A 25,716-nucleotide genomic window follows, 5' to 3' on the forward strand; every position below is an offset into this window, starting at 1 on the left:
TAGCTGGCCCAGCCTCAATGGCCCCTTACTGAGATCTGTGTGTGTGTGGCCCATTTTGCACTGCAGCTGGCTTGACACACAAGTCCCACTGTATACCAAACCCATTGTTATTTTAATGTGACTCTTAACAGTCAGCTTTGCCCTCACCACCCTAAAAACAGTTCTTAAGGGCAGAGTGCTGAATACCCTACAGCAAAGCCACCTGTCATAAGGAAGATAAATCACAAAACACATCAGATTTTTTAAAGGCATAATTTTTTAGGCTCAGCTACATCAGGCTGAGATGCAGCTAGAACAAGTATTTATAAAACTCAGACAGCATTTTAACTTTTTTGATCACCGTTTCAAAAAGGTGAGCACAAAAATCCTTACGGACTTCCCTTAAATTAGATTATTATTCTTATTTTGATACTTCTAAAATTACATGCAGCTATGACACTGCAAAATAAACACATTGCATACCTATCTCCTCTAAATTAGATATGAATTATTTGTCACTTGGGGAAGTTTTCCATCCATTCAAAAAAACCCCACAAACCGAACCCATCAGCACGTAAATCTTACATATACATCATTATTATATATTAATCATTACAAACACTTTTTAAAGGGTTTGGAGATACAGGTTTGGTTTCATACTATCAGAATAGTGCTGGAGTAGTTGCAAGCATTTACTTTTAAGCATCTAGCTTTGGTAGTAAACATCAGTTCATGGAAGGAACCTACCTGTTCAGCAACTAAACAACAAGTGAATTAGATTGTAAACTGTAGGCTTCTGAATGACAGTTAGACAGATGGTGTAAATGACCCCCCTGATCTTTACTTATGTTGATGGTGAAAGCTATACAAAAAATTGTCAAAGGCATTTCACATCTGGACCAGCCCGCCTTCTTACACCCCCCTAAATTGTTGCAGGTCTCTTGGCCTTCAAAATAGGGCTCTGGCTAACAAGTGTAATTCCAGCCTTAATGAGACAGTACAAAAGATAGGGAAGTAATTTTGAGGAACCACAGACAAGTTTTTAATCTCTGAACTTACTTACTTCCATAAGCAAACAAAGGATAATTATTCTTCCTTATCAGCTAGGAAAGGAAAACCAAACTGATCTTCAAGGGCTTGCTTGTAAGCTTACCTCAATGAGGAGATGTTTACAATGCCAACTTTTATTGCTACAATGGAGGATCATCTGTCAGACTTACCACTGTCAAATATTTCTTCTATACTACAAAAGACCCAACAAACTTTGAACAACTAACCTGTGGCACCTAATGAGGGATGATAAACCTGTTTTCATGAGGCAACTTCCAAAAACTACATCCTCTACTCTACTGTTCTCCAATTTGTGTGTGTGTGTCTGTCTGTAAATAGAAGTTCTTCATTGCAACCCACACCAATGGAGCTCACATATACAGTAGTCTGGGTAGGAAAGCAGAGATTCACAGGTTTTGGGGATGGAGAATGCCTATTAAGTCATCTCATGTACTATACTGCCAATGCAGGACAGTTACTTACAGTGCATTTTCCATTCCTTTGTCCAGTCCGTTTTTAAGCGACTGACGCAATAGGGCTGCTACCACTTCCTCTGGCAAACACTTCAGCAGTAAAACAAATTTCAACATCAGAAAATATTTCCCAATAATATGCCTACACTTTCCTTTGCTTAACACCACTCCATTATTTTTATTTGCACTCCTATAGACCACCCAATACAGTTTTGGCACATAATTATATTTTAGAGAAGCAGATCTTTAGCAAGCTGCTCCAAAGAAGGTAAAAATTATTTCTAATACCACAGTTTAGTACAGTTATGGAAAAAAAAATTCAGTATCTAACACATTTTATCATCCTCAAGTGACTATTACAAGTCACTAGTCCAAAATCACCAACATTTTTTCTCTACCAGAAGACTGGAAAACAAAAAAAAAAAAAAAAAAGACAACTTTTGAAAACAGAGTATTTCAGATTTATACATTCACTAAGCCCCTGAAAATCACATATATGTCTATAAATTTTATATTTATATACATTAGTAATTACCAAGCTGAAAATTATGCTTATCAAGAGAAAAATCAAGTGACATTGGTGACATAACTAACTTTACTTCACATCAGCCAATAATGATTAAATTACTGATCTGTAACACTGTAAACAGTGCTTTAAGTCTTAAAATTGTAAACACTAACTTCTAATGCACTACCAATGAAAGCTTTTGTTATTTATGACAAATTAGATCTGTTCACTAAGCTCCTAGTCTATATATCAAGCATGCTAATCATGTACAGAGTACATTTCAAATGTGTGGATATTTGCAAGTAACATGGATCAACAGATACACCAAGATGGTGTACACAGATGTAGCAGTACAATTCTCCCACACGGATGAGATATTAAAAAAAAAGTTAGTTGCTATTGCTCTTTTTCTGCTCTCTCAGACACACTCTGTTGTGAATTAAAGTAACAAAAATTAGTAAATACCATACTACTATTAACTAGTGTGAATTATAAATGCATCAAGAATGTTATTTGAGATTATTCATTTAAACTATAGTATCTACAAATAAACATTAATTTTCTAAACAAGGAGACAGAATAAGCAGCAGCTTGACTTACAAGCTGCAAGAATTTATCATTGTGAATTCTTTAAGATGCTTTTAACATGCTCATTCCAGTTGGGGTATCCCCACCACACACCTAAACCTCGCAGACTTTTCAACCAGCAATTATTTATAGACTGTGTAAATATCATTTGTAAATAAGGGCCCAGGACACAACCCAACTGAATCTACGATGTATTCAGAAGAAAAAAGGCAAATTATTTTGTAGGAATTCTACTCTTAATTTTTGATAGGAAGCAGTGGTTTACCCAGACTGGATGGAGAACTACAGCAGAGCAGTGCACTGAAAATTACTGGCTGCGATGGGTATAGGTGACTTTTGGTGACCAACATCACGCTGTGGGTAGGTTTCATTAAAATTAATTAAAATTATCGAGTTTGTGTATACAAGCATGCATATACCTCTAACAAAACGTATATTGATGTTCCAAGAGTACAAAATTTATTCTTAGGCACCTGTGTACTCCTTGGATGAAAAAATTTGCAATAATAGAGAACTGCATGAATTGATGAGCATTTTATAGCTCACAAAGTGTAACAATGCATTTCAGAAGTCTGGGGGGTTTTTTAACTAAAAAGTGTTAACTGTATTATTTAAGACTAAGGAAAACATTCAGTATTCAAACACAACCAGCCACATCTTCATGCCTACTTTTCTGTAATGTCTCCTTTTGTTATATATCAAAAGATAATAACATTGGGTTAAGAATAGTGATCTTCTAATTATTCCTGATAATTTAATGGACCTTCTCACAATGGTGATTAATAATATAATGGGTTAGAAAAGAAGAAATAGGGAACTTGGAAGCAGTATTATGTGCACTACTGTCATAATTGGAAATGATTGCTCCTTTTCCTTTATGCCTACATGTTAAACAAAAACATGAAGACTAACTACATCTCTCAGTATAACTACAGGTAGCATATCTAACAAAAGAAATGCAGCACAGTTTAACCAGAAGCTCCCCTCTCTCCACACACACATCACCATCATTGTTTCTTTCTCCCTCCACTTTTCCCAAGATTAGGAAGGCTGTAATTTGTGTATATATACAGTTGCTGAAATATGAAGAGAAAGAGAAAATATTCATAACGACTAAATGAAAGATGTAAAGACAATACCCAGTAAGAAGAATAAGTACTATTAAGGGACAAACACTGACTTTAAGTCATGTTTAAGTTGCAGAGCAGTTTCTCTAGGCTTTCTCTGGAGTAAATGCAGATTTAGCTGAATCTCAGCCCTCTGGATGTACAGAGCCCAGGAAGATTAATTTCCTAATCTGATGGTGAAAGATGCACATCATGAATACTTTCACAGAGAATTTGCAAGATATTTGGAACATATCCTGTTATACACCTGAAAGCTATTTGTAATTCTGACAAAAGCTTTGGCAATTTTATTTGTAGGCATTAGTTTAGTACAGGAGGAAAAAAAGGTGTATTTTCACCCAAGAAATGACATCTTTTCTAAAAACATTCTTTTGACATCCAAAGTTAAAAACATGCATAGCAATCAGGACACTTTGTATTTTCAATTTCTTTGGCCAGATTATTATTTTCCCAAATTGACATAGAGATGTTTTCATATGAATTAAATTTCTCATAAGCCTTAATTGATGGAAACATATATTAGGTGGGCCCACATATATGAAGATATTTTCCCGTAATAAAAATATAGTATGTATTTCATCTGTCTGGTATTTAGAATATATTATGTGTGACACAGACAAGAAAGACAGGGTTCTTAAAATTACTGCTCTTATTTTCTAAGTACAATTTGGTCTCAACCTTGTAATCCTGCTGTAATATAGTACTTTTTACCTAGACACTTTGTGAACAGCACACAGACCTGTGTGCTCACAAGAAGTGCCAAGAAGCGGGTATAGAGCCCGTATGGCCTTGGGTAAAAGCACAGAAATATTGATAATGCAGACTCAAAGACTTAAATCACCTAACTTTTGGCACCTCAGTCAAGAGCCAAATGTGCTGAAATTTTCTATATTGCACACAGAAAAAGGCCAGGTTCTTAAGAGTACTTAATTACAGAACTTCATTCCACTGAATCTCTCTTCCTCTGCTTACTAAAATGAAGCCAAGACTCTGACAATAAGCACATAAGTGAGCTGCTACTGATTAGGTAATATGAATGGGTCCCCTCTTTAAAGTGACTTTCTCCTCATCTAAGAGATACCCATACACGAAATAAACACATACTCCCATTTCAGGTTTGTGACCAATATCTATACTGCATTCTTTGCCTATTTCCAATTTAGAGGAAAAAAGTATTTCTACCTTCTACTTCCAACAGACACACCCCAGAGAAGGTAGTTTCTTTGTTTTGGTTTGGGTTTTTGTTATAAGTCAGACACCTCTGCTAGTTTCTTAAATGCTGATACCTTCCAAAATTAACCAAATGAGAAGCAAAGCAGGTCCCAATGGTCTGAAGAAGAAATCTTTTAAAACAAAGCAGGTAGGACAATTCCTAGATACTTAGCTCCCAGACACAACAACTCCATGCTAGATTTTTTTCCCCAGGAAAAAAAAAATATCTGGCCAAAGCCATTCCTACTCTTTTCAATCTGCAATCTCATCTCCATTCTCCCCCCACTATTATCTTCCCCTCAATAATGACAGTGAAACTGATTGCAGAACTGCACCCTGAACTGGATCAATGCAATTTTAAATCGGTGCTATTTAAACCCAAATTATTTCACTAATGTTGCTGAGTGGTCAGTCACCCCAACTGCTATCCTTGCACAACTGAAGCCGAGTCAAACGTTAGGGAAGGCAGAGCATTAATTTTTGGAGGAGGGAAAAAAGAAACAAAAAAAACCAAAACAAGCAAGGAGGATTACTTTAAACTAGTTTCTTCCCCAGAAAAGCTTTAACACCAAACCACAACCTGAAACAACCAAAGGTGCCTACAGATAAAGGTTATACTGGTTTCTTTCTTGCTTTAAGAGGGTCCTTCCTTTGCAGCCAAGAAACCAACATGGAACCACATTCCCAGTTGCAATTTAATGCATTTCCAAGCAGGAAACAATTTTAGTGTTAGCTTCTAAAAATATTTAAAGTAATAGAAAAATTCACTTTCCAGTACATTTTAGCATTTGAAAATAATCTTCCTTAAATTTTAATATTTTTCTTTATTTGGGTGCATATAGAGGGAGAATAAAGAAAAAGCAAGCAAAGCAGAAATGCATTGAGGGCTGGAATTTCGAAAGGGAAGCATACTTTCCAAATTAGGAATTAATGACAAAGTCTCAGCTTATGGAACATATCAACTTAACACTGAACTGCAGCTCCAACATGTAGGCATACTCTGCTTAAAAAAAACCCAAAACATAAATCACAGAATCACAGAATAGTTTAGGTTGCAAGGGACTCTTAAGATCATCTAGTTCCAAAGCCCGTGCCATGGGCAGGGACACCTTCCACTAGACCAGGTTGCTCAAAGTCCCATCCAACCTTGCCTTGAACACTTCCAGGGATGGGGCATCCACAGCTTCTCTGGGCAACCTGTTCCAGTGCCTCACCACCCTCACAGTGAAGAACTTCTGCTTCACATTTCATCTAAATCTACCCTCTTTCAGTTTAAAGCCATTACCCCTTGTCCTATCACTACACTAATCCAAGACTTATATACAGAAGTAATACTCTTACTCAGTAGTGTTTAAGAAAGTAACACAGCAATAGTTCTACTGATAGCAGGTTTTGATAGGAAACCACAAACTTGTTTCTAGTTTGGCCCGTGGCAGAATTCACAATATTCATTCAATCCAAAACATATATATCACAGGTCTATTCGATTTTAAAGAACTTAACAAAATACAGAAATGTACCAAGAAGGTCCTTCTCATAGTTTAACTGTCAAATTTAAACATTTAACTACTTACAGAGCCATCTTTCAGATTTCTTTCATAGCAGAAGTGACACTCCATATTTTCTTCATCTCTTGAAACAGCAAAGTTGTATTTGTCAGCTGATTCTTCTCCAGCAATCAATGCTTTCTTCAGTTCTTCAACATACTTTTCTCTATTCATTTCCATGTCAGCAGCCTCCCTAGAAATTTCAGCTTCAGACACTATCAGAAAGAAACATGTGACAAATAAATACTCATGTGTGTGTGAACATGTATAGATATTTATATGTACATACAGACACACACTCACACACCTTAAGGGACAGGCAAATATTAGGAGACTATTCTTTCCTTCACATATATCAGTGTGCCAGATGCTAACAGAAATGTAGCAGGAATAGTGTGTTTTTCATACGAATTCAGTTCTGTCCCTTTTTTCCTGTCTGAAAACTGTTTATAGCTACTAGTCCACAATTCTACTTGCCTAAAGTTATTCTACATAACACTAACCTTACAAGAGAGTGGAATGTTTTCATTATGATCTACTGTGCCCGCTCAGTTCTCTTTGAAAGTGTGTAATCTAAATCCTGTAAGACTACAGATGCAACTGTCTCCTTACAGATTCTGGATCCAGTTTTCCAAGTTTGTAACTTAAAACCTTAAAAAACCCCACAACTGTCAATTTACAAAGAAAGCTACACCTAGAGACTTGAGAATCCATGTTTTATCGTTCACATTCAAGGACCACTAAATGGGGGATATGTCTCCAGTTTGCATTACGTCAGGTCTATGAAGAAAATTTTATTCCACTCCTTTGAAGATGAAGAATGGTTGAATACGGTATAGAACAGGCCAAAGATGACTACCATTGAGAACGCTGATAGCCTTTTCTGTCTGCTTCTGATCATTTATTTCTTCCTAAATCCTCATTCACTAGGAGTACCAAGAAACAGTTCTTGATTTTACCACCTGGGCCCCTGTTTATTTTCGTTCCTTTCAATTTTATTCTACATACTGTTTCCTGAGTACATTTAGAGATCAATTGTTAATTAGAATAATGATCTCAATGAGGTGTGAAGAGTTTCTGGCACAAGCAGATACAAGCAAAGACACTAAATTAAAGATAGGATGTGTATAATGTAATGCAGCCTTTAATGTGTAGCCTATTGATACAGTATTTTAGACGTTTACTTAACAGAAGTGTTTCCTTTTCCTCTGACAAATCTTCTGAGGAAGACTGCTCTAGATTGTCATCCACCCCTGCTTGCTCTTAGACCTTTGTAGCATTTGCCCAGCATTTGAGAGCTCAAGATATGCAAAAGAACATTAGTTTGTGACAGCCTGGGCAAAAAAAAAAACCCCCAACCCCCCCAAAAACGCACACCAAAACAAAACAAAAAGGCAAACAAAACCACACACACCACCCCCCCCAAAAAAAAACAAAACCCAAAATACATCCTTCACAAAACTGCAAGTGACTTAAAGTATCCCACTTAAAACCCCTATTAATAACTATTTCTTCTCTATACAAATGCTTTTTAAGAGTTTCACAGAGACGTAAGCCTGCACAGACGTATGCACGGAAATCATACCAATAAAAATAGAACAGCATTTCAATCAAACACGAGCCTGTTCAAATTGCCTCATTTTTCTCCAATCTTCTTGACACTGTAGCTACCCTCATATCGCAAAAGAGGCAGTACATATCAAATCAATCCATCATATAAAAATATGGCAAAGAGGTAAATGTACAGTTATTTGCTATGAATAGTTATATCCTCGCAGACTTCAGGATTTCTGGATTAATTCTGCAACTTCAGTAATTTTTGCGTATTTTTACAGACTCAGAGTAGTTGAGGTTGGAAGGGACCTCTGGAGATCATGTAGTCTAACTCTACTGATCAAAGAAAGGTCAACTACAAAGGTTGCTCACGACCATGTTTTGAATGGGTTTTGAATTTCTCCAAGGACTGTCCTTTTCAGGCAATCTGTTCCGGTGCTTCATAACCCCTACAGTAAAAAGTTTTTTTTCCAGGGTTTAAATGGAATTCCTTGCATTTCAGCTTGTGCCCGCTGCCTCTCGTCTTTCACTGGACATCACTGAGCAGAGACTGGTTACAATTTCTTTACTCCCTCTCATCGGGTATTAACACACATTGACAAAATTTCCTTGAGCGTTCTCTCCTCCAGGCTGCACAGTCCCAGCTCTCTCAGCATCTCCTAGCATGACAGATGCTCAAGTACTTCAGTCATCTTCAGGAACCGTCACTGGACTCAATTCCCTAAGTTCATGTCTTTCTCATACTGGAGAGCCCAGAACTGCACACTGCATCACAGGTCTCACCAGGGCTCAGCAGAGGAGAAGGATCACCTCCCTTGACCTGCTGGTAACACTCTTCCTTATGCAGCCCAGGAGACTGTTGGCCACCTTTGCCATGAGGCCACATTGCTGGCCCATGTTCACCTTCTTGTCCACCAGGAATCCCAAGTCCTTTTCAACCAGGGACCTGCTTCCAGCCAGTCACCCAAGGCACCAGTACAGGCTGGGGGCTTCCCCCTCCCCAGGTGTACAATTTTGCATTTCCCTTTGTTGAATTTAATGAGATTCCTGTCAGCCCATTTCTCCAGCCTATTCAAGCCCCTCTGAATGGCAACCCAATCCTCTACCAACCCTTTCCCGCAGTTTTGCATCATCTGTAAACTTGCTGAGGATGCACTGCGTCATCATCCAAATGATTAATGAAGATGTTAACACTACTGGACACTGTATTGATCCCTGTGGTACAGGACCACTAGTAACCGGCCTCCAGCTAGACTTCATGCCAGTGATCACAACCCTTTGAAATCTGGTTGAACTGGCTGAGCTCAATACATTCCACTCTTCATCTATCTAGTCCATACCTTTAGAGTTTGTCTATGAGGATGTTATAAGACACAGTGTTGAAACCCTTGCTAGCTAAAGCCAAAATAAACATCATCCACTGTCCTTCCCTCATTCAACAAGCTTGTAACTTAAGAGAAGCTTATCGGGTGGGTCAGGTGTGACTTCCCCTTTGTAAACCCATACTGACTACTCACCATCTCATCCTTAGCATTTTTCAAAATGGCTTCCAGCATTATTCCTCCAACACCCTCTGGTTGACCAGCCTCCAGTTACCCAGATCCATCCCTTTACCCTTCCCCAAGGTAAGAGAGATGTTTCTTCCAGTCCTTGAAAATACCCTCTGATCACTATTTGCAAAATCAATCAAGAGTGGCCTCACAATGACATGGGGCAGATCCCTCCGTACTCAGAGTTTCATCCAATCAGGTCCCATGGACTTGGGTACATCCAGTTTCTTAAGACATTCTCTAACCTCATCCTCCTCCAAGGGTAAGTCTCCTTTGCTTCTGACTTTCCCACTGATCTGAGTGAGGGGCTTGGGATTTCTAAAGGCAAATCTTAACCAGCAAAGACTAAGACAAAGAAGCCATATCCCATGGGATTCTTTTAAAGGGAGCTTGGAGGAGATCAAGGTCTGCTCTCCTGAAATCTAGGGCTGTTATTCTGCCTTTTACTCTGTTCCCTCCTCTCACAATCCTGAACTCCCCTAAGTCAATAGTCACTGCAGCCAAAGGCTGCCCCCAGCTTCGACCTACCCAGCCCCCTCTTCCTTCTTGGTAAGTATTAGCTTTTGTAGTCCTCCTCTCTACACATCTCACAACATGGAAAACATGTAGATGTAACTGATCTTAGACTTAACTAAGGGGGAGGTTGTTGGGGTTTTTTGTTAGGGTTTTTGTGCCCCCTTTTTTTTTTTTCTTTTTTAATACTACCTTGCTGATGACCTTACGTGATTACCATATATCTGCAAAATCTAGTAAGGCAGGTCAGTCACTAACAGCCCACTCTATTACTCTAAGACACAGGCAACCAGCTAGGTGAAAAAGGAAATGAAGGTGGAAAAAGCGAGCATGCTAATGTCACCACTGCAAGCAAACAAGCAGCTGACACAAGGAGAAACTATCCCCTTCTGTGCAAAATCTGAGCCTGCAGATACACTCAGTTAGAAGGATAAATTAGTGGGTCAGAATCACATTAGTTATTCCCCAGCACAAGGCATTTTCTCCTCGACAGATTCAAATGTGTTAGGTCCTTCAAAAGCTAGAAAGCAAAGGGACACAAGGGAACTGAACTATTCTGGAGTCATAAGAGAAAAAAAAAAAAAAAAAAGGTGGAATTAGGCTCAATAAATATGAGCAAGTCAGTCTTTGTTAGACTAAGACGTGAAATGTCAGGCCTATAGCGGTCTGAAGTCTGTCACAAATCTGCCCATACTCTCCTTAAGAGAAAATGCTTAAAAATGAGTATTCTCTGCTTCGCGCTTCTTTTAAAGATAAAAGAGGAAACCTGTCACACTTATACTAGCCTAACATAAAGTAAAAGGACAAGGCACAATAGATAGCATTTTACCAGGTATGCAACACCACAAATATTCAACAGATGTCAAAAATTGCAGAAATGCCATTATACATTAAAAAGAATATAGGAGTGCTGTGGAGCATGCATTAGGATAAACCACAAATAAAATAACTTCATAATCAGTATTCCTAGATTGGAAAAGATGCTTCTATGCTTATATTTTAAGTTGCATTTTCTATACTGCAGAGAAAGAAGAAAACAATGGAGAGGGGTGGAAAAAAGAGGCCAGGGAGAAGTGTGGCATATTATTACTGTGTGTCCCCACAGATTTGTAAACTCAAGCTGTGTGCTCTTCATAAAATCACATCTCCCAAAATGGAAACTGTATTCTGCTATCCATTACAGCAGATATAATAGACAATCATACATAAGTGTTTTTGTACACAGCCTAATACTGATGAGCTGTAGGGCACTGAAATACTCTGAGACACCTAATAAACTAAAGATTCAAAACATTTGTATTTTAATATCATCAGTTGAAGAACAGGTTACACTTTTCAAATTTATTCCTACAACCCAACAAGACAAATTTAAAAAGAACAAAAGTAAGCAGCAGCCCTCTTCACTAAGTTGTGGTTTTAAAAAATCTTTATGAAAGGGAACACAGGGCACAGAGAGAGACAAATGGATAAAGGTGTATCAGAACTCTTTTTTCACTGCATGGACATCACAACCATCTTTTTTCCTAATATGTAAAACCCGTTCCTAATACATGAAGGGAAAGAGGCTAAGACAGAGGGCCACGTACATAGCCAGCTAGTACATGTCCTATAAACAGGACTTTTGAGTGCAAAGCCACACTATTTAGCTACAATACTGCATCACTGCCTCCTTCCCTATATACCAGACACAGCTGCAGCTGGCATACAGGGACATGAACAAGAGCAAAGCCAGCATGCAGGCAGCACTGCAAACATGAAAAGACCTACAAGCAAGCAACTGCTAAGTCAAAGTCAGTTGTGCATGAATCCTCACACATTAAGACTGACAGGTATGAATTTCAGAACAGGACTTGGTACTGTTACAAACATTGCTGCAAAGCTGGATGCTGTTAATTTACACTAGCCATTGCGCATGCTATCAGTTCTTCCCTACATCACTGTAAGCCAAGTATTCAACCCTCAGCCCCAACATAACTGAACACATTTAAATATCCTAGATGAAGTAGTAAAAAAAAAAAAAAGTAAAATTTTCCAAGATTTTTAAAGTTTATTGTAAAGATGAAATGGATGTTATCAGAAAGGCTTAAGACTTTAACAATTGCCAGTTGCATCTTTGTTTTTTAAAACCCAAAGCAGCACTTGTAATTTTCACATAAAAAATGATACAGTGAAACTACTGTCAGGAAAAAAGCTAAGCCTCCAAGTCAGTGACCCATTGGGGCTACAGTGCTGGTCAATACTTACCTTGCAGAGCTAACAATCCACTACATATAACAAGAATTGAGTGGGAAAGAAAAGCAAGAAATTTGCCATTAAAACATTTCTATTTTATGCTACATACACCAATCATTTTCTCATTATCTAGCTCATTTCTCGTACAGGACACTACACAGAGTTGAGAGAGAAAAGGCCACTAGTATGTCAGCAACTCCCTTAAGTCCCCCAAAACAGTACAGACAGAAACGTGGAAACCCTTACAGTACAAGGCAAAGAGCAGCAGAAAAAATAAGTTGGAAATACTTGCAAAAATAAGTGCTTCTTTAGAACAATTATTTAAAAACTGAGAAAAATTAGATAAGAAAGCTAAGAAACCAAAGACACTAATATACTGTAATAGAGCACTGTGGGTTTTTTCTCCTGTGGTACCTGTACATGCTGCATGTTCCTTTATCTTACAGAACTAGCAGAACTGATCAATCGTTAGAGGAACATGAAATGTATAAATACATATATCTGTAGATCTTTAACCCAATACCAAGTGAATACATCAGATCATATTGCATATTTGTGTGCTTCTCCTCCCGCCAGATTTTTTTTTTTTCTCCTTAAATCGGACTCCTAACACTTTTCATCATCACATTAAACATACAAAAACCATAAAAGACAACTCCATCAGCAACTCTCACTCACTTCCTGGTAGGTCTTGCCAAGCAAAATAATCCACAGTGTGGGAAACCCAAAAGAGATTTCCACAGCAAGAATTTTCTGACCACTGCTCTCCCTCCTCCCAGGTTTTGAATTTAGAACCTAAGCAGTCTCAAACATGATGTAATAACTTAGAAAAAGTGATCAAAAAACAACGTTGAGTGTACAAAAACCCAGACCTGTGCAGTAGGAAAGCCTCATGCACAAGAACTTCAATTCCTAATGAACTATTGAAAGGACTACAAATTCAACAGGAATTCTTTAGAAATGGATCAGAAGCGCTCTCCTTGGATGAGTACCCAGCGCTCATGCTAAACTGTTGTGTGTTTCCTTCTTTTCTTTTAATAGAGTGAGCTCATCTTGCTTTCACTGGTCCTCTGTTTTGGAAAATGATCATCCAGCCATTCTGCCAGATGCAGGAAGTTAACAAAATGAGAACTGTGTTTACGTATTTTTTCTATACTCTTCCAGTTATAGTAACATAGCTTTTACTTAGAAAAATAACTGATTTAAAGAATCAGCTTTTTGTGAATTTTAAGCTGGGGATTTTAAAGTTACGCAAGAACAACCAGAAAAGCTTTTAAACAAAAAAAACAGTATGCTTAATTATTTAAGTATTTATCAATGGTAACATGTTTTTTGTTATTTTGAAAATATATAGTTTCACTATCCTATTACCAAATCAAGAAAGAAAAACCCTTCATACCAGACTACAGGGAACCAGCATTGGAATGTATGTATTTGTCTTTTGCAGGAACTTCTAATCAAAAGTGTGTCTGAAAAGTTAAAGAGAATATGGAAGAGCAGATTTAATACATATGTGGACATATTTTAACTTAGTCTTGTTCCCTAGGTCTGAAAGAAGAGAAAGGTAACAATTGTATTCAAAAGAAGGTTAATGAATGATTAAGCTTCTTTTTATGCACAGGAACTATATATACACACAAATATATATAGTCTGTATACATGTATATACATACAAAAAGCACTATTTTATTTATATATTTTTTTAATATCTATATTTATATCAGGCCTATGTGAAAGCTTCACTTATGTAGGAACTGGGGAAAAACAACATCTATTGGACAGGGAGAAGGAAGGAAGGAACTACACGGAAATCTAGTCTTATAATTCAGAAAAAGTCAGGAAAATATTTTTGCTTACAATATGCTGTAAAATATATCATTCTTTCCTCGCTTTGAAATATTTTTGCCACTGAGAGAAGGGCTTTTGATCAAGTATTTGACACATTTCTAAAGGAACACACAAATATTTCCTTCTTTCACTAGGTGTGAATGAGAGAAGCATGCACATATTAAGACAACCATCATCTTATTCAGGTTTCGGGGGCCGGGGGAGTGGGGGGTGAGGGGTGGGGAATTGCATAGGCCAGTGGTTTTTTTTCCTTCTCATAACTTACACCCAGAAAAAATGTATTTTCTTGTCCATTCTTCTCAAAAATTCACCTGAGTACCAAATACAACTACATTTAATTCTTAAGATTTTATGAAACCATTTAAAAAACATCTGCAGTTAAATGCTTCATGAACTATAAATTTGCAAACGGAACTTGTATGGCACATTTGTTCAAGGACCTGGAGAAGACACATAAGTGGTACTCCAATATCACTGCAAGAAATTATAATCTTGATAAAAAAACAAAACATTGCATATCCCTACACACAATCTTTCCAGGTTTGAAAGATCTCTGAAAACGCCCCAGAAGATCATGAGCCCCACCTCCTCCATCACGGGGGAGAGGTAATACTCATAAAAAGTTCTTGATACAAGTTGTGGATCACAGTTCAGAAAGTGTTTACAAATAATGTTAAAGAACAGTAATAATTTAGAACAATTCTTATTCTTTCCATTATTACCTGTCCCAGTCCATGCACATTGACCATCACTGAGTATTATACCAAAGCCAGTGCCTAAATCTTTTTCCCATGATACTTGTAGAAAATATGTTGCTTCTGGATCAGAAACAGGATGAATTCTGTTCAAAGTCTTCTCCATTTTCCAGACACCTGTTTAGGAAGTAAGATAATCTTGTTAAAAACAATGGCTTATTTTCCAGAAGTGCTTAGCTTTTTTACGTAACTAGCTTTGCGGGGGGGGGGGGGGGGGGGGGGGGGGGGAACCACACACAGAAAAAAAAAACCCAAAAAAAACCAAACAAAAAACCCACAAATATAAGCATGCTTAGAATTTTATTTTACTTTCCTCTACAAATTCAGTTTTTCACAGAACTGGTGACATTTCCAAACAGAAAACTGGATTACAATAAGTAAGGTTTTAAAGCATAGTGCCAACAATCAAATATATTTGAATAGTCCCAGATTAAGAAACTAAGTATCAGGAAGCTGGGGAACAGAAAATTACAATAAACAAGCACTTCCCCATGGCTATGTTTGTAGCTCACTGTCCGCTATCAGCCAACATATAGCACACAGAATATAAGTCAAAATAATCAATATCCATCTGGAAGACTGCCATATGAAAGCATGCTACTAAGCTTCACTGCAAGGCAGGGGTTGTAGTGGATGCCAGCAACCAAAGAAATTTAAAAACTCGATGCTGCAGACAACGAAATTTGTGATGCTACAGTGAATTTTTGCTTAGTATCAAAGCAACTTGGCAATCTGTACTTGACATAAGACCTTCTAAAGAATCCCATGTATTTATTTATAATGTGACAATAATGAATCCTCACAGTACTCAAGAACTTTAAAACTGCATTTGGCAATTAGCTCTGCAGAACAATGAAGAAACAGCCAATTCTGAAGTCAACACTGACATACAGTATTTCCATTGAAAATGCTTCATGTTGTCCAGTACCTGGAGAGTTTGTTTTGGGGTGTTTAGTTGTTTGGGGCTTTTAAATTTTTTTTTTTTTTTTTTTAGAAGAATGAAGTGAATGTAAAAGGGCTACATGTTCACTCACACGCTAAAAATAGCATGTATTGATAAAAGCAGGAAAAACACAACTGAAGCATTTAAGATTCACACACTGAGTACAATGATGCTTGGACAGGTTAAGTATTAAAAGCTCTATCAGTTTTCCATCTCAAGTGTAGCAGTAAGTTATCATGATCAGGTTCATCTCAGGTCCTGAGGGGATTCGGTTCTTCAAGCACTAGTAGAGGGAAGCTCTTTCTTTGCTCATGGACATTGAGAGCCAAATCTAGATACAGAGTTTAACTACCATTGGCCTCCCAAAAAGTTGGCATTTTCAGGTTGGGATGAACAGTTTTAACTGCAGTTGACTGCACTGTATCTGACCTTTGCTCAACTCTGCACCCAATAACATTTGAAAATGCCTTTCCCTTGTCCAGACAAGTGCACAGTATTCAAAAGCAGCAAAATATATGAATATAAGACTTGTTTTTCAAGCATAAAGCTGCATTAACAGCTAGACAACAGCTGCATCGTCAGTAATACAAACATTCATTACAGATATCAATAAAGTTAATGAAACAACACCTTAACTACTTCTGATGGCTAATTAAACCACAGATCACCTTGCACTAACAAATAGCATTTTTTAAACAGTAAGAGGTACATCACATAAAGTGCCTGCTACGAATTCCAAGCTAAACTTTGGCTAAAACATGTCACTAGGCACTTCCAGCATTCCTGACTACCCATTACATTTTCATCACCAAATACTCAAAGCACTAACTTTATTTTTCCAGCTTAAAGCTTAAGTACACATAAGCACCATAACATTTCCTTGTTTATAATATTTTTCTGAAGAGTTTAGGATTCAAAAGCTATGGTAGGAGTAGGAGATAAATCATGTACATACAGCTAAGAATCATAAATTCTCACCAACAACATTAAGAGGGATGACTTTACTATCTACATCCATAAACCAACACTGCTTATACTTTTACAGATGTCATACTCAACCTTTCTATTCACAGAAAATGTGCCAGAAATGAAAAAACTACTTAAAAGCAATATTAAAAAATTAGTTTGAGTCCAAAAAAAAAGCCTTCTATTTCCAAGCAACTGGCTACTTCTGAAAATCTACAGTATGTCCATGCACCCGTAACCAAGAAGAGAAAATAAAATATTTGGGGCATGGAGGCATGGAACAAGGCAATCAGTGAGTATAGAATTAAAGCCATTTTAAAGATTTGCAGTGTACTAACTGCCTGGACATGGGTCAATAAAGAGCACAGGACAGAAAGCACAAGTAGTGTGTGCAGGATGTTTAAGCACACACACACGTATTCTCCTTTACCTGCCAGATTCCGTTCTGCTTTTTGCTCGTTCTGGAAAAATACAACGTCTCTCAGGAAATATTTTCACAGAAGTCCAGCTCTGAAAGACAATGTTTTTAAAAAGACGTTAATTATTCTTTTTTACTTAAAGGATGTAAAGCAATTGCACAGAACCCAGACAGATAGCATACAAAGTACTGATGCATATATATAATTCAATAGGGAGTTTTTGCTTGTTGCATTTGATTGTTATCACAAAGCAGAGCAACATTCAGTGAAAACCACCTGCATCAGAGGCTGTCTTTTTAATGTAGACTGTTATAACAGAAAGCAAAGCAAAAGAGTTGGATTTTCTATTTATATGACAAAAAAGAGAATGAAGTTTCAGTCCTCAGTCAGAAACAGTGATGCCAAGAGTCACACAGGAAAGGAAATTTCTTTAAAGATGTGCTAACAAGGTCTTTAAGGCCTGAGATGAAATTCATCTCATATCATAATACTGTTCTTCCCATGCATCCATCTTCACACATCACTATTTCACTGAAATGATGTGGAACAGCTAAAAATGAAGATTCTGTTTAGACATCATTCATAAGAGGTCAGTTACCATTGTAAGGGATGAACCTGTTAGCAGAACTGAGAAAGCTTCCATACAATTTGTATACCAGTAGTAATACACAACTTCAACAAAAACAAATATGGTGAGGCGATACAACACAGAAGAATGTTCTATATTTCATAATAAAATGCAACATATGGTTGTCAAGCTTTTCCACATTTTACTGTGTATCTTTGACCAATTTTACAAGAGAGCATAAAATGAAAACACTTCTTCTCCCAGCTTTTACCTCCTTCATTGCGTTCACTGACCTTTTGAGAGGAGTATTTGCTACCACTACATGTTTAGAAACTGCCTCACAAAGCAGAGCTCAGCCTTGCTTGAGATCTCCAAGCATTCAACTGTTCCAACCCATTAGCAAAAGCTTAAGGATTCTTCGCTGTATAATGGCTATTATTTACTTATCTTCAAGAGAAACAAAGCTTCTTCATGAAAATTAGTCTGACTACACAGCATACACAAACATCACTACAAACAAAAATATTGTACCTTACTGCTTTTTAAAACCTGTTTGTAAAAAAACCCAAACAACAAAAAGCCACACAAACAAAAAAACCCCAAACCCCTCTTCCACAAATCTCCCAACACCACAACTCTTCCACAGAGTTCAGTGTAGTGTTGAGTAAACAGATAAACCACACAGCTGAAGCATGAATACAACAAAAACCAGCAGTTACCTATTTAGCAACTAGCAATTACCACTAACGAAAGAAAAAAATACAGAAACTAAATCAGAGCATACTGCCTGTTAATTTACTATGAGTCCATGCATCTTATCCACTCTGAAGGCAAACCAGTAACATATGCACACCAGTATATTCCCAAAATAAGAATTGCAAGGGAAGTTGGATGTCCTACTTGAATACCTGCAGTTAGCTGTATGTTCACAGGATTCACAACTTTGTTCAACATCTTTAAAAGATATGTCGCTCTATACTTCAAGAGCTGAAGTAAACTAAACCACCCTCCTTAAAACTAACCCACCTCAATTCACCTCCCTGCTTACTATATTCTCTCATGACCCCATCAGCTTTCAATATGCCAAGCATATGTGACTCTTCACAGATCAAGTACTTGTGTGTAAAAAGTGATGATGTTCCTACCGGAGTTTCTGCTCCAGGGTTTTTTTGGGGGGTGGGGGAAGAAACGCTGTGCACTGCCAAAGTCTGATGGGCACAGGAAGAGCAGATTTGCCAAAGCAGATTGTCCAGCTCCTCTTCCCCAAATTAACACCCCAAAAAATCCCCCACCTTACAAATATTTCAACTTGGCCAACAATGAGTGTTCTCTCCAGGAATGTAGAAGACTGATAACACAACTCCAAGTAATTTGCTTGAATCCACAGTCTTGAGTCATTTCCATGGCAGGAGATGTCATATATACACAAATCAGAGGGTTATCATAGCATCAAGGGTGCAACAAAGTTAAGTTTCCCATTTTTACTGTTGACATCATTATGTCCCAAACCCTAAATGTAGATTCTAAAAGTGAGAAAATTAAGTGCATTTCAATCTAATATCTAAATAATGTTTTAAAACACCAATCATTCAACAGGATAATTCATTGTCATAACCACCACACATGCAAAATTCCAGCCAATAGTCCTGCACATGCTCGTCTACAAATCTACCTTTATACATTGAAAAAGTAGTCCTACAAGAAACACTAACAGTAAATTTTTAAATGAATGCCAAACCACTTCTCTGTTGTGGCTATTGTCCCAAATACTCCATTAACACTACACCTAAAACTGAAGCATAAAGAGTCTCAGCTGTTTTAAGTACTCTGGGCCAGACACTCAGCCAGAACAAAATAACTGCAGATGTACTGACATAGGGGTCTGTAAAATACACATCAGCTTGGGGCCTGAACCTTCACAGAACTGGTCGCAAAAGCTTGTAGAAGCTGGTACTGCTTTTTAAGATTTTACTAACATCCCCATCTCCACCAAGTCATAATTTCATTATGAAAGACATCCAAAAATATAAATTATGAGGGAGAGTTGAAACTTCAAGAGTTAGTTTCACATCTTTGAGTGGAAAGATAGGGACACAAGAACAGTATTAATGCTCAGAATGGTTAAAACAGCCACCTGAATTCTGGCACTTACACTATTTAGCAGTCCAGCCGCTGCTGAAGCTTATTAAAAAAAAAAACGAACCTCGCTGCATAAAACGAGACTATTGTTATAGCTATCCAACAAACTAAATTACTGAAATCAGACCCTCACTATTGCAGTCTAAAAAGCACCTCTGAGTCTATTAGACCAGAGGAGTACCTTCAAGTGCAGTTCGATATTCAGCAACACTGTCTCTGTAGGCTTCTTCCATTCACTGTCTCAATAAAATGAGAGCAGTCAGTACTTTCTTCCTCCCTTAACTATGATAAAGAAAAGCTGCAGAGAAACTGATTGATTAGGGCCATAAGAAAGACAGTGTTTTTCTCCTTAAGGGCACAGGAGGTCACACCACATACCAGCACCTCACCAAGTTAGAGCCAAGGATCTGAGACAAGCTTGCAGGTGGGAACAGTTGAGTCCCACCCCAAATTTGTTCATCAGAGGCTTTATTGAGGCGTTCAAACAGTTGAGGATTGAGCTGTTTATCTTTAGCACTTTGTCCCTTTGGTCTTTGGCTTCTATGATCTATATTAGGCAATGTTTCTTTCTAAGGAGAAATCAGCTGTTGGCTGGTGTGCAATTGACTGGAGTCTAGTCTCTGAACAAAGAGTGTACACAGTTGCTTCTGAATAAACAAGACACTTTTAAAATTGGTTTACAAAGAATTTTATATGTTGTTTTGGATAGCACTAGGCATAGACCAAAAGCCAAATCTTTTAGGCTGCTCCAACACTGCATCATTGATAATAGTTTGAACTTCAGCACTTTTATTTTTTTCCATGCAGACTAATGGCTTTTTTTCAAATTGCTTCAGCTGCAGGTGTTCCAAACTTCAGCAGCTATGCATGGAAGGATACTTACAGACCAGAAAGGGCTACTATGTCTTTCTAATGGAGCAATTAACTTAAGTGCTTTCTTGTTGAGAAAAATAGGAAGCTATCTACAGTGGGCTCCGAATAGAAGACCAGCATATACTGCACACTGCTATTAAAGTGTATAATTTGATCCTTTCTGTCATTGGCTTGACCACAACATACACTACAAATCAGAAACCAATAATCAGAAGAAAGTGAATGGTTAACCTATAATCAGAGAACAGGTACTATTCAGGAGATGCTATATGTACTTATAAGTGGATTATTGGAGATTTAAACTAGTCAAGAAAAACTCAGATTGCTTTTAAAGATTAAAACAAGCTATTTTCACATTTTCCAACAGAAGGAAATAAGACAATGTCTATATTTATGAATATTTCTAGAGATATATTTCATACAAATTGATATTCTCTCAAGTTAATTTAAAATTCCATTAACTCAATAGTTCAAGAGGAAGAGCATTAAAATATCTGACAAAAACTTCAACTATGACTCAGTTAATCTAAGAACTACTATTGACCTAATAAGGACTTCCTCTTTTTTCTTTCCTTTTTGGAAGAACATAATTGTGCTAACAAACAGGAAGAAAACAATACAGCATCCTTCCTATCACATCTCACAATAAGCCTCCCATTCCCTTAACCGCAATAATTGTTTGACACTGAAGAAAGATTCAATAATAACCTTCAGCTGTAACTTAAAGATACATCTGAAGACCAAGGATAAAAATTTTGAAAGAGCTTTGTTTCCTAATGAAATTTAGGGGGCTAACACATTTTTATATTACATGCAACCTAAATTGTATCTAGTTGTTCTTTTGTTTAACTTGGTTCTATATTAAAAGCACAAGGTTCACAGTTTTGTCAATAATGCAACTTTGCCTTGCAGATAAAGGAAATAAATGAGAAATTGGCATTGGATATGAAGAAGTGACTGAATGACTTCATAACTTTGTGCAGATGGGTGAATGGCCCATTTTAAAAATTCAGTCCTACATGACAACATTTGATCAAGAGATTGACTTTGAGACTGATGCAATTAGTATTTGGTCCTCATGGACCCAAGTGCAGAAGCAAGACTCACATGGCTAACATTTGCACTGCTTGCTTCCCACTGTTTCGTGGCAGCCACAAAAGGCTTGGAAATATGCACATACTTTTTGTGCAATTGTCCAAAAAAAAGCAGTCTTGAGCTTGTCAGACTCCATGGGCCAATAGGATATGCAAGTTTGCCGCAAAAGATCTGGAATCTACGATAAGGAACAACCCTTGTCAGACTTATTTACTACAGTCACCAGCTGAAAAATGAGGAGAAACAGAAGGAAGCAGACAGTCAACAACCTTTATAGTAGGAATCTTACTAACAAGCTTTGATCTTAATTGTAGCCTGGAGGCAAAGCCCACCCTGGTGTCTTTCATCCTCTTGAAGTCTCAGGCCTAACCCACTACCAACTCCAGATATCCAGGCTTGCCAAGCTTACTTATAAGCATCTATATTAGGAGACAGTTTAAGCTATAACAAGGTTAAAAAAAAAGGCCTTAATATATTAAAATAAACACCCAAGTGAGCAATTATACTAGTATATACTAGCAAGTAAGGGAGTACCTGGATAGATTTCCAAGAGGGACAAACCCTTCTTTTTCATCCTTTCCTACGAATTCTTCCCCACACTAATAGTTCAGTGTATGCACACTGTCAAATCATCACTTTCGAAAATCCATATCAGAAAAATCCTAACATTTCCCTAAAGCAGGATACACTAACTAAATATTATAAATCTGTAAAAAATAAAATTAAATCATACAACTGAAATATTTCCTGATTAAAAAGTTAATTTTAGTACTGAAGTTACTAAAAAGTGTGTATAGAACTGAGCAAGGATCAAAGACGACCACCAAACCAGCTTCAAGTGGGCAGATCTGGGATGCAAAGTCAGCAGGCGCACATAAGAGACCCAGACTCACTACCCTTGCTGCCTCTGGGAGATGCAAGCCCCAACAAATATTTTATAAATCTACTTTGGCAGTAGGTCAGCCTGGCTTTCCAAGGCCCTACCAAAGCAAATGGTGGCATGAAGCCACACCTGTTTTGCCTTCCCTTGAAAACTGCAATCTATTAAGAAAGTTAATTCACTTTTTCAAAAAAACAAATAAACAAACAACAGCAAAAAAACACCCAAAAAATTAAAATATCAATCTAAATATATATCAATTTCCTCATAATGTCTCTGAAAAGACAGCACTGAAATATTTATATATTTTGCAGATAAAAAACAGGAAAAGGAAACGAATCTATACAGTTCTGCCAGACACAACTTTTCAGCTTGCTGCATACCATCAGTAAGAACCAAGATTCCAGAATTTCTAGTATCTTAGTCACATTTCCAAAAGCATCTTTGCAGTTTTCAGTAAGTTAGTATTATCCATTTGAGTACGGGAAAGTTGAGAAATTGGAAAAAAAAAAAAAAAAAAAAAAAAAAGGCAGCATGTTTTAACTGCCCTTCACCCATCCAAAAATACTCAGATACGTATGTCTTTTTGATGTATATTTGGATAACATAGTAGTCTGGCTGAGGTATCATCTGTTTTCCAAAACACTGCCTTCTTTAGGATTAAGTATTATCAGGATATTCAACACAAAACAAATCTGTCCTACAGATTTCTTTTGTTTTCTATTCTCTAGTCCCCATCTAGACCTATTATAATGCCACTCAGTTTGACATGTTTCTGTAAATGCTTGACTTAACATCACTGAGCAATGGATTCTACTAAACAGTCTGCTTTTTATTATTTTTTTTTTAGTTTGAAATAAAGTCAAATAAATTCAGTACTACTGAATCCATAATAGCTCCATAGGCAAGAGTAACAAATCTGAAACAAAGATAAATGAAACAAAGAAATCAGTGTCAGCTAGATATGGAAGGATGTAATTCTATACGTAAGATTTCTGAAGAGCTTTGAAAAATTGAGCCCAGTAACCTGGAAAAACAAGTTTCACCAAACGTAGCTGCTTCAGTGGGACAAGAGCAGGTATAAATACAAAGGCTTACATACCATCCTCTCCTCCCACCTCTACACCTAAGACTTTTCAAAGAGATGGATTATTTTAATTTCACATCCCTGTCAAATTAATAATAAAAAATAGCCCTAGACTTCAAATTGCTTTATCTTGCTAAACAGTTTCCTAAGGCATTTTTCTTTGAAGAAAATCCTGCATTACCTTGTCTTCACTTAACAAAAGTTTTATTATAGTTTTCTTTCCATTTTCTATTTTTCTAATGGAAAAGGCAACATTGATCTCCTTGAAAACAACGAGCTCACACTACTTTAATTTATTAATTTAAACACTGTAATTAATTTTGTTTCATCTGACCTCCACAGAAAAATAATTCACAAGACATTTTCAATGAACTGGGATATTCACTTTCAATGCACTTAAATTTCAATTTTACAGCTCTTTATTCAGCCATGTTTAACACTTTGCATTGAAAATTAATTACTTTTTTGATGGATTGGGCTGAGCAATCAGAGTTTGAAGCTAAGACAGAGACATCCATCTGTATCTATTCATATTGAACATTGATTGCAGTTGTTTCCACATACAAACACAGGTTCAGCTTTGGTTCTTTGATCTGCCTTGAATGCCAAGCCAAGAGATTCAACGTATCAGGTAACATGACAGGTACCTATACGCAGGATTATATGATGCTGGTGCCCCATGGTATAGCACCTTCAATACAGGCAACAACCCACAGAAAAGTGACAAACCATAACAGGAGAGAAGCACCAGTCCATATCCAAGAATGACTGACATGCCGGTATTTTAGCAAGGAGGGGGCCCAGTGCCAAAGTCCCACAACTGCACCAAGCTCTGAGCAAACAAGCAGCTTTGTTTTAAAAAAATAGATAAAATAAGGACACAGTTCCACTAAACAGATAGCAAATTTGGTGGCCACTGACTCTGCACCCTAAACACATATCTATTAGGTTGTGCGCAGTCAGCCCTATGTCTACAAAACACATTTAGGAAGGAAAAAGGACATAAAGAGCTTCACAAGAGTCACTTGTACATTTTATATATTAAGTTCTATACATAAAAATGTAAAGCTTTTCAAGACATATCTGCTCACTGCTTTTCTAATTAGTTTTCCTGACTCTTTAATGTGGTGATTTTTTTTTCTTGCTATGGCCTAGGCAAAAAAAAAAACCAAAAACAAAAACAAAAAAACTACTCTCAAAAATTAAACCTTACCCAAGACACCTCATGCAAAGCAAGGGGGTCTACTTAAGGAAGCCAGCTTTTCAATATTAGTTTTCCCTCACAACTACTAAAGAATGCTAGCTTGCACTGGAATGAAAAGAAATTTGCAGACTAATATGAGGACACAGCAGGGGCATACCAGTGGAAAAATGCCATTGGGACTTGAACTGAGAGCACAATTAGGTACTCATTAGGAAAACAGAGCACAAAAGTGCTTTGATACTGCACCAGTTAGACACAGTTTTCAGATCTTAAAGTGTAAATTATTACAAGGCAAATATGTGGAGCATCAGTGTAGAGGTGTCAAAACTGTTGTTTTAAGACTGTAAGTTAAATCAGTTCTTATGGAATAATGACGTAAAAAATGTTCACCTTCACGTTGCTGGGCTTTCTGGTTCCCAACTGCAGAAGCTAAACAGAACCACTACTGCACATCAGTACCTGAAATGAAACTGTGAACAAATACAATGACTTCGAACTAATGCAGGTATATAAGCATAAGAAAACCCAGCTTTTTGTGCAGAAGAGTCAATTTTCCACAGCTCCAGCAAACTACTTCCGTACAGTTTTAGATGAAGTATCCCCACT

The 25,716-nt window shown here is 37.2% G+C and overlaps 1 protein-coding gene across 3 annotated transcripts in view; it reads right to left on the reverse strand.

The window, feature by feature from the left end:
• Positions 1 to 25,716, reverse strand: part of XRCC4 (X-ray repair cross complementing 4) — a 179,776-nt gene that overhangs the window by 147,473 nt on the left and 6,587 nt on the right. For all 3 annotated transcript variants that reach the window (XM_049794537.1, XM_049794535.1, XM_049794536.1), the window contains exons 2-4: positions 17,276 to 17,355; positions 14,904 to 15,053; positions 6,512 to 6,699 (exon numbers count right to left, since the gene is read on the reverse strand). In XM_049794537.1, the coding sequence (XP_049650494.1) occupies positions 6,512 to 6,699; positions 14,904 to 15,042 (327 nt within the window). In that variant the 5' untranslated portion in view covers positions 15,043 to 15,053; positions 17,276 to 17,355. The remainder of the gene's footprint in view (positions 1 to 6,511; positions 6,700 to 14,903; positions 15,054 to 17,275; positions 17,356 to 25,716) is intronic.

This window comes from Accipiter gentilis, chromosome Z (genome assembly GCF_929443795.1).
Source record: "Accipiter gentilis chromosome Z, bAccGen1.1, whole genome shotgun sequence".
Taxonomy (NCBI): Eukaryota; Metazoa; Chordata; class Aves; order Accipitriformes; family Accipitridae; genus Astur; species Astur gentilis.